We start from the raw sequence: 9,278 nt of genomic DNA, 5'->3' as shown, positions 1-9,278 counted from the left end.
AGTTGGGCTTGTTCAGCCTGGCGAAGAGAAGGTTCCGGGGAGACCTTATAGCAGCCTTCCAATACCTGAAGGGGGCCTGCAGGAAAGCTGGAGAGGGACTTTTTACAAGGGTGTGTAGTGATAGGACGAGGGGTAACGGTTTTAAACTGAAAGAGGGTAGATTTAGATTAAATATTAGGAAGAAATTCTGTACTGTGAGGGTGGTGAGACACTGGAACAGGTTGCCCAGAGAAGTTGTGGATGTCCCTTCCCTGTCAGTGTTTAAGGACAGGTTGGATGAGGCTTTGAGCAACCTGGTCTAGAAGAAGGTGTCCCTGCCTGTGGCAGGGGGGGTGGAACTAGATGATCTTTAAGGTCTGTTCCAACCCAAACCATTCTATGATTCTATCATTCTATGTTTGCCAGGCTCAGGCTGTACATCTTCCTCACTGATACAGTTCATTTACAAGAATTGCCTGGCAAACAAAGGAGTTTGCCATGGTTTTCAGTTCTAGGACAGGAATGATTCCTCCCCATCCTGATGACATGCTGTAAATTTGAGAAGTGATGCCCAGGAGGATGCTTAGCTTGATATAGAGTGTTGTAACCAATTTTTACAATGCACATGTCTAGGAAGGCATGGATTGGATATTTATGCAAATTCCTCCATCACACACTCGCCTCTGAGGATGGCACATTGCACTCACAAGATTCCTTCCAAACCTGTGTAGGGCCTGTAGACAGCAAGCCAGGGAGTCTGTACGTGGAAGGAAGGGGAAAGCAGAAAAGAGCAGAGCAACACAACAGGAAGAAAGTCTCTCCTGAATCCTTTGAACAGATATTAGAGAAGCCTAAAGAGAGCTGTCAAGCCCAGAGAAGGGGAATTTGCTATAGTCATGATAAGAGCTTTGCTGGGAATGTAATCAGTGTGGCTCGAAAGAAACCAACAAGATTCAGACACTGCTTAAGTGCCCAGACCAAGGGGAAAACACCGTGGCCAAAGGCACTGCAGGCTGCCTGCAGCGCCAGTGTGATCACGAAGGTGGTGTTATTTGTGAACAAGTGGAGAAGTGAACGTTGGCAGGGAAGAATTAAGAGCTCTGTTTTGATGTGTTTTACCATTTTCTCTTGAACATCAGTGTTGAGTTCTTAGTTTGGACAGGAAATAGAGAGGAAGCAATTGCACCGTAGGAGGGCATGCAGGCAACACGCTGTTAATAGCTAAGTGTGCATATAAATAAATCTGACCTCTGCAGCTGTCTGTGACACGAATCACAGCAGGACCAAATCGATCATTTTTCCAGAAGCCAACAATGCTCCTTCCCAGTTCCTCACTACTGAAGCAGCATACCACAGGGAAGCCTCCCAAATCCCTCTCAAACAAGTGGCCTCTCTACCATGTTCACAAGTTCACTAAATCCAGCATTTCTTTCTTAACTAAAAGATGCAAAAGTGTCAGAGCTCTGGCAAAGAATATCCACCCCTTCCAATAACAAAGCCCTGGAAAATGGACTCTCTTACCATCACAGTGGGGGCCTGACTTAAGAAATGCTCTTTAAATATGCCAGTGTCAAATCATTTATAGCTTTATTAATTATACTCATGATGCTCAAGTCCACCAACCTTGTGCATGATCAGCTGAACCTGGAATTCCTCTGCAGGGGCAAAACTTGCAGGAAGTGGAGGAGACACCTTTATTCCAAAGAATAACAAAACAGCATGTCAGGCGGGGACGAAATCAGATGGATCAAGGCCACAAAGCAGTTTGACAAACAATGGCCTCCCGTTGATACAATAATCGGAAATCTCCAAACCCCCTTGCTTTCTAACTTTCCTCACCGAAGTGGGAAGCTAGGTGCGGCTGGGTAAGGAGTCCGAAAGAAAACTCTGTAACACTGGAGTGTTATTAAGCAGGCATTCTTTATTGCAGTGCTGGGCAGCACTGGGGATTATCCACCATGAGTGCTCCACCGGTTTTGCAAATTTTCAGAGAATATATACCATAAAGTCATACCTAGTCATAAGATTCCCAAGAACTCATTTGCAGAATCATAAGATTTCTCAGAACTTATTAATATATGTAAATGTCCGTTCCGCATGCGCAGTTGTTTTCTCTGGTGGTCGTCAGGGGTCTTCAGATGAAGGCTTGTAGTCTTCCTCACTGTGTTCGATGACTGACCTGTGCTTCTGCGCAAACTCGGTCCATGGATGACGTAGGTCATGTAGATTATGTCCTTCAAGGCAGCTGTTGCAACTCCCTTATCTTTAGGTTTCTGTGCCTCTGTTTTCCCAAGGCCAAGTTGTCTGAAGTGAAATACAGCCATCCTAATTAGAAACTATCTTTTCAAGGCCCAGTTGCCTGAAGTGAGATATACCCCTCTAAATTAAAATAAAAGGCTCCTCTTTGTTTATTTATATAACTAGGTTAGTTGAATGCCTAAGGTATTTACAGCATCCTCCTTGTTCTTGGGGCCCCCAACCGTTTCACCGTGCTTGTTTAACACGAAGTCACTCTGGAGGTGCACGGCGCGGGGTGGGAAAGGACAGTGCTGGCCTACTGCCTGTGACCGAGGCAGTGAGGGGAAAGGCCAGCAATGGCTTCGTGGTGCTGGGGATACTGGCATGCTCACCTGCCTGCAGGTGACCCGAACCCCCCCCTCCCGAAGGCCTGAGGTGAGAGTTCGGCCTAGGTGGAACAGTTACAAAGCGCTGGGACCGGGTGACTGCCAGCCGGGCACTTACTGGGCGCCGGCCCCGCGCTGAGGCCCAGCACCTCGCCGAGGGCCGGCACCCCGACGAGGGCCAGCCCCATACCGAGGGCCGGCACCCCGACGATGGCCAGACCCCTCCGCCGCCGCACCAACTCCGACCGCCTCACGGCCTCTGGCGCCTGCGGGGTGGGGCGGGGCGCGGGGCGGGGCGCGGGGCGGGGCGCGGGGCGCGGGGCGGGGCGTGCTTCCCCACCATTGGGCGAGCTGCTCCCGCCTCGAGACGGCGCTCCGCGGTGGCTCTCGGATGGGAGGGGTTAGTCGGCGGGCGCCACGGGACTCCTTTCTGCTGCCCTCATCGTTCACTGGAGGAGAAGCGAGGGGAGGTGGGATCTTCACGCCTTTTTTCACCGCCCATTGGAGGGAGAAGAGGAAGAAGGCGGGCTCAGGAGCCGCCCCCGTTATAGGCTGGGGAGGGCTTTAGAAGCCGCCCCTTTCCACCACCGCTCCTCATTCGCTGAGGAATCACTAGTGGGCGTTGCGATCCCGGCGGCTCCCGGGCTCCTATTGGCGAAGAGCGCCAGTTCCGCTACGCTCTTCCTGCTTCCGGTTCACGGGGTGGGCGAGGGGAGCCGTCCGCGCCTGCGGTACCCGGGCCGCCCCGTCACCGCCGGGCGCGCAGCATGGGCTGCCCGTGAGCGGCGGATCGCTCTTCCGTACGGGCGGCCGTGGCTGTGCCCGTGCCCGTGCGCGGCGGGGGGAGGCCGGGCGGCGCGGCGGCCGGGGCCGGTGCGGCAGCAGGTAGGTGCGGCGGGGCGGGCTGCGGCCGGCGGGGCGGGGGCCGCGGGGAGGTGGCGCTCCGGCGGCGGGCGGGCGGGAGGTGGAGAGCGGCGGGGGTGAGGCCGCGCCCTGCCCCGGGCGGGCGGCTCCGTCCCCAGCGCTGGGCAGCGGCAGCAGCCTCCGAGGCTATGTGCCGGAGCGTAACCGGCCAAGGGGAAGATTACCGCGTCGCCCCGCCGCTGTTCACTCCAGCCGGTGTGCAAGTGAAGCGTTTGCCGGTCAGCAGCCCGGAGAAGCCGTGGCGGCTGCTGCGAGCAGGGTTCTGCCTTCTGTTTTTGAGGGACACGGGTCACGAGTTCTTGTGTCACGGGCTTCCTCGTTTGAGCGTGTCTGACCTCGTCACGTTTGCATCTGACCTCCGTGGCGAGCAGAGTGCTGGCTTGGCAGTTGTAAGCTGTCACGATGGGCTCCATCCACACAGGTTGGGGGTAGTTGTGAAGTCCAGGTTGTCCCTCTGGAAGGCTCTGTCTAGCCGCAGCCAGGAGCTCGTTTATTGCAGGTCTGTGGGCTGCCTTCCGCCAGCATCCGGAGCTTTGCTGAAATCTGCGGTGGGAGAAGCAGAGGGGAATCTGTTGCACCACTGTGGGTGGCTGGTGCAATCACTGAATGTTTCGTAGGTGATTTTAGCATGAACCTAAAAGCCAAATCTTCTAGATTTCATTATTATCTTAATTACTGCCTGTTCGGTTGGATCTTACGTAGGACACCTCTGTTTCCTCCTTCCCTTCTTTCCCATGTAAACAGAAGAAAACTGTTCCATGAAGTTGCAGCTTAGCATCATTAAACACTTTCAGTTTCTCAGCTAAAGTAGCACTAGAAAGATAACATAATTGTAATTATTAAGGCGCTTGAACAAACAGAGCCTGACTAATCACAGTGGCTCTTCACACAAGAGCTGCAAAGAGGATTGATTAGAGGCCTGGTAAATCATTTTCTGCTGACTGGCTTCTCAGTGCGATGCAATAAGGAACAATGGCTTATGCCTGAAACTCACTCCAGCGTTCAGCCTGCTGGGCTTTGCTCTGGCTGAATCAATGCTAATTAAAGTGCTCAGCAGCATAACTTTTTGTGGTCCCAAGGCAAAAGAATCCAAAATCAGCCCAGTGAATTCTCTTCGACTATGCAAGAGATTCAGATTTAGTGTCTTTTGAGAACTGGGAGATGTTTCTAGATTTTGACTTCTCCTTTTTGCAGTCAGGACTGAGGAAGTGGCCAATCATTGACTCCATGACCCTGAAGTTAGTCTGCAGGGAGCTGAAACAGTTAATCCTCTGTGTTCTCTGTGGTGTGTGTTCAGGATGTCATCACCTTGCTGTACCTCTGCTGTGCTGGTAGTCTTTATGGCCCTTGCTGTCAGTGTGGGGGCTGAACAGTCGAAAGAGAAGAGCTGCGATGTGCTTGGCAACGAGAGCAGTGAGTCACAAATGGAAAGAGCCCTGCTGGAGAAACTAGAGCCCCTGAGCCAACTGAGGTACAGTACAACACCCTGCAGGCCTCGGGGCTGTGCAGTGCCTACCCTTAGGCCAAGGGGAGGGGAAAATTTGGGGCCACACTGCATAATGGGCTTTTCTGTTAATATGGGCTGTGACTGGCTTCCAGGTCTTGAGTGTCCACTGCTCTGAGCCCTGTTCTTTGTAATCTTATGGGCTGTCTGTTCTGTCCTCTTCCTGCTGCAGGTTTAACGTGACTGTGGAGGAAGGCAAAACAGAAAACTACATCTACCACTTCAGGGTGTGCAGGGAGGTCAACAGCACCTTGCATGATTTTGGTGGCCTGGTGCAAACAAATAGACAGAATGGAAAGACCACAGTGATAGGAAGAATCAATGAAACCCAGGTCTTCAATGGAAGTGAGATTCCACTCAATACTTTTCTTAGTATCTGCCTTTCACCTCCTGATCTGGATTTGCAGCCTATATTGTTTCTCTCTTGGCAGGTGACTGGATCATGCTGATTTATAAAGGAGGTGATTCATATGGCACGCACTGCAGTGGTGAGAAGAGAAGAGCTGTGATAATGATTTCTTGCAAGCGGGGAGTTACAGCGGTGAGTGACATACGAGGGGGAGAGGAGCGGGAGGCTGCCAGACAAACAGTTGTTTATAAGCAGAAGGGCTTTGAAGAGGCAGCAAGGTTTTCTTCTGTCCTTCAGTGTCTGTTGTCTAGCTGTACCAACGCTGATAAAGCTGTCTTCTGGTGAAGTTCAGCATGCCTGGGCATATTTTCACATGACTTAACTTTTCCCAAATTGCAGAGTTCATTCAGCATTATTTCGGAAGAGCGGGAAAAGGAGCAGGAGTGTTTCTACCTCTTTGAGATGGACAGCAGTGTTGCTTGTCCAGCTGAGGATTCCCACCTCAGCGTTGGCTCCATTCTACTGATCACGTGAGTCATGGGAAGAGCTGTTCGTGGCTGGGCCATGATCTCCAGTGTCATTTAGAAATGTAGCAAATGCTGTACTAGACTAGACGATTGTAGTATACCTAGCCACAGCCACCATTAGATGTTACTGTGCCTATGAGCTTTTTGGACTAAAGCTCTTGGTCAAGGCATGATGCTTCAGAGCTGCTCTGTTCCCTGTAGACATCCTCCTTCATAGTTTACAGTCAAGTGCACCAAAACATGGAAGATGTGGCTTCCTAAAACTGTACAACAGCTCTTTGCCAGAGCTGGGAATTCAGACCAGGAGCCTTGACTGATTTTCTGCATTTGTGCTTAGAGGAACTACTTCATGGAATGCTGCTGAAAGATTTATACTAGCAGATCAATATTTTTGGGACCTTTTCTGGTCTGTTCTCTTGTTTATAGCTCTGTTCTTGAGTGGTGCTCAGCTACTGGCTCCAGTACCAACCTGAGGCAGGCAGCTGGCTCAGAAAAGGTTGCCTATAGGATTTCATCAGCACTGATTTTTAATTCTGCGCTCCAGGTTTGCTTCACTGATTGCAGTCTACATCATTGGTGGGTTCCTCTACCAGCGCCTTGTAGTGGGAGCAAAGGGCATGGAGCAGTTTCCTCACTTTGCCTTCTGGCAAGATCTGGGCAATTTGGTGGCGGTGAGTGAAAATCCCTGTATATTCCCAGCCTGGCCCATATGTTAGGACAGGAGAAAACAGCATCTGCCTTGGTTTTGTGGACTATGTCTCTTGGGTAGACCTACCACCAGGGTAGTGTACCTTAAGTCAGAAGAGGAGGATGTCTGTAGGTTTTTGTTTTTTTTTTTTAGTGTGGTGGGGTGGGGTGTTTTTGTGTGTGTGTGAGTACTCTGTTTTTGAATTCTTGCTGAGACTGATTCCCTGCTGATGTCCTGTGATTGCTACATGACAAACTAGAACACATGCTCATTAGTAGTTAATGTTTTCCAGTTAGGAATGTTAAGCTGGGGACTATGAAATGTTCATGTCCGACTCCCTGACACCCTTCCTTGGTCACCGTTGGCAGTGCCATTTGTCCTCCATTCTCATCTCAGCCTCATGTTGCTGCATACTGTTAATCAGTACGCCCAGAGCTTTCAAGACTGAGTAGGATGTTTGTGTGTGTGCTTCTCTTGTCAAGACAGGTTTTGGGGACCTGTCCCAGATAGCACAGGGATAGGCATAATCCCTTAGCAAAAGAGAAATCAGAGAGGCTGCTTTGCTTTGGATGCTGAGTCAATTGTATACAGTCTGATTCTGGTGCAATATCCTGTGCTTGTAGGATGGCTGTGACTTTGTCTGCCGATCCAAGCCTCGAAATGCACCAGCTGCATACCGTGGTGTGGGTGATGACCAGCTGGGTGAGGAGTCAGAAGAACGGGATGACCACTTGCTACCAATGTGACAGGCTTTCAACACTGAGTTCTTTTCTCCCCATCTCCCCCCAGTGCTTGTTTAGCCAGGTGCCTCCCAGCCAGTTCTCTCACTTTTGATTTTCTTTACGCTATTTGCTTTTGCTGTCTCTGGTGTGCCAAGTCCCATGGATGCCTCTGGGTGTGAACAGCACTGGTCCCTGGTGGCATGTCTTATGAATATAATGCTAGTTTAGGTTTTTATGCAGCAGAGCTGGAGGGGGAAAAAGTGCTGAGAATTGAGTAGAAGACAACAAGAAAGCAATATGAGCATTCAGCACTGAGCAGGAATGCGACATGAATCACTAAGAGGAAAAAATGGCCATGGATGGATGCAGAAAGGGGAAGGAAAAGGAGGTAGTGGGTTAAGACAGCTGAGGCTGTAGGAGGGATCTTTGGTGTCTTTTTTTCCCTGGGGTTTACAGGATCTGTAAGACACTGGAATTATTTTTCTTTGAATTAATTTTCAGCTTTTCTAACTTCTGCACTGTTGTGCACTGTTTTGAGCAGCATAACCTGCACAGAGTGCTCTATGCTGGACTCTGGGTGGGTGGAAGAGGTATTAGCACCTCTGCAGTCTTTTCTTTTCCTAATGGCAATATGTTGAAGAGTACACACCAGTTTCCTTCAACAGATGTAAAGGGATGCATGCCATCCTCTCAGACTGGAGAGGGGCAATGCTAAAAAACTGTAGGAGTTAAATATGGTTTCATGACTTTCCAGTTCAGTCAAAATATTGTCTCAATCATTGAGAAGCAAAAGGAAATGACACGCTGCTAAGTAAAGGGAACATTTGCTGAAACAAACTGACATCAAGGCATAATGAGACAGGTAGCTGCCACAAGTTCTGTTACAAGCTTCCCAAGGTGACTGCCCACACAGCTCTGTCACTGTCAGCACTGTGATTTCATGTTCTCCAAAAGTTCCTTGTTTGGCAGAGGGTTTTCCTGTGAAGCTACCAGAATTTATTTTTATAAAAAAGGAATCATAGAAGCCAAGGATAAGAATGCTAACACATTAAAAACCGCATAAGGGACTCTTGCGCTTACAGGTCAGCTTTCATAAATCACTGTCCCGTTAAGCATGGCATAGACCAGTCTTAAGACAGTTGCCCTGTGCAGATGGTACTCACATACTGCTACTGGCTGGGAGTGAGAGACTTTCTGGGGCCCTGGTGAAAAGCAGGTACAGCTGAGTTGTAAGACTTAATGGCAACCTTCAGGAACTTGGCACCTTGATTCCTAATTGCTTTTTATGTGAGGGGCTAGACTAAGCAATCCCATTCTGCCCTATTGTAGACTGGCAGAGAACTGTCCTCAGTCTTGAGGGCAGAGACTGTGAATAAGCAAGCCAGTACTGTTAACAGCAGAGTACAGACAAGGTTCACGTATTTTTAATACTGCCAAAGCAGTCTGAACAGTGACATAGAGGGAAAAGGGGGGGCCCTGCTTTCTTGCTGGGTTTAGAGTGGGCAAACAATTCCTGCTTTCTTTGACTTGTTACAGTCCCAATCTTTCTCATAACATGGGAAAAATAGGAAGTCACTAAGTCTGTTGGTACTGTTTTTCATGGTGGTGTTTAAGGTAATTTTTTTGTACAAAACACAACTTTCAAAAATAAAATGACCAAAAAAACGTGTGAAGTGTTGTGCTGATGTAACAGGAGCTTTCTTGGGTGCCAGAGCATCTTACTCAAAGGTGAAGAGTCCTTAGTGTGTATGGTGCCTTGCGCCTGAACTGCTCTTGCCAGGAATGGATCTCTTCTTCTTAGTACCTGTTTTTTTTCCTGCCACCCTCTATCACTCCAGTTCCCTTAGGGCTTAAGAGGGAGGGACACACACATCTTTCAAAACAAACTTTAAAAGCCCAGGTAGTTATGGATGGAAAGATTTTCCTATGCTCTGTATTTTTCTGCAACAATAAAAATCAAA

General features: G+C 49.4%; 1 protein-coding gene and 1 long non-coding RNA gene across 2 annotated transcripts; one reads left to right on the top strand and one right to left on the bottom strand.

The window, feature by feature from the left end:
• Positions 1 to 1,880: 1,880 nt before the first annotated feature.
• LOC137663665 (uncharacterized) lies at positions 1,881 to 2,859 on the bottom strand. Its single transcript, XR_011048210.1, has 2 exons — positions 2,722 to 2,859; positions 1,881 to 2,283 (listed from the first exon to the last, which is right to left on the bottom strand). It is a non-coding gene; the product is annotated as an uncharacterized lncRNA (long non-coding RNA).
• A 548-nt stretch (positions 2,860 to 3,407) lies between these two features.
• M6PR (mannose-6-phosphate receptor, cation dependent) lies at positions 3,408 to 9,260 on the top strand. The gene is made up of 7 exons (XM_068401113.1): positions 3,408 to 3,488; positions 4,825 to 4,998; positions 5,204 to 5,376; positions 5,463 to 5,572; positions 5,780 to 5,910; positions 6,452 to 6,578; positions 7,219 to 9,260. The coding sequence occupies exons 2-7, from the start codon at positions 4,826 to 4,828 to the stop codon at positions 7,339 to 7,341; spliced, it is 837 nt and encodes a 278-aa protein (XP_068257214.1). The 5' UTR covers positions 3,408 to 3,488; position 4,825; the 3' UTR covers positions 7,342 to 9,260.
• The last annotated feature ends 18 nt before the right edge of the window (positions 9,261 to 9,278 follow it).

This window comes from Nyctibius grandis, chromosome 5 (genome assembly GCF_013368605.1).
Source record: "Nyctibius grandis isolate bNycGra1 chromosome 5, bNycGra1.pri, whole genome shotgun sequence".
NCBI lineage: Eukaryota > Metazoa > Chordata > Aves > Nyctibiiformes > Nyctibiidae > Nyctibius > Nyctibius grandis.
Note: the sequence above shows the minus strand (reverse complement) of the source record. Positions and strands in the feature narration are given on the sequence as shown.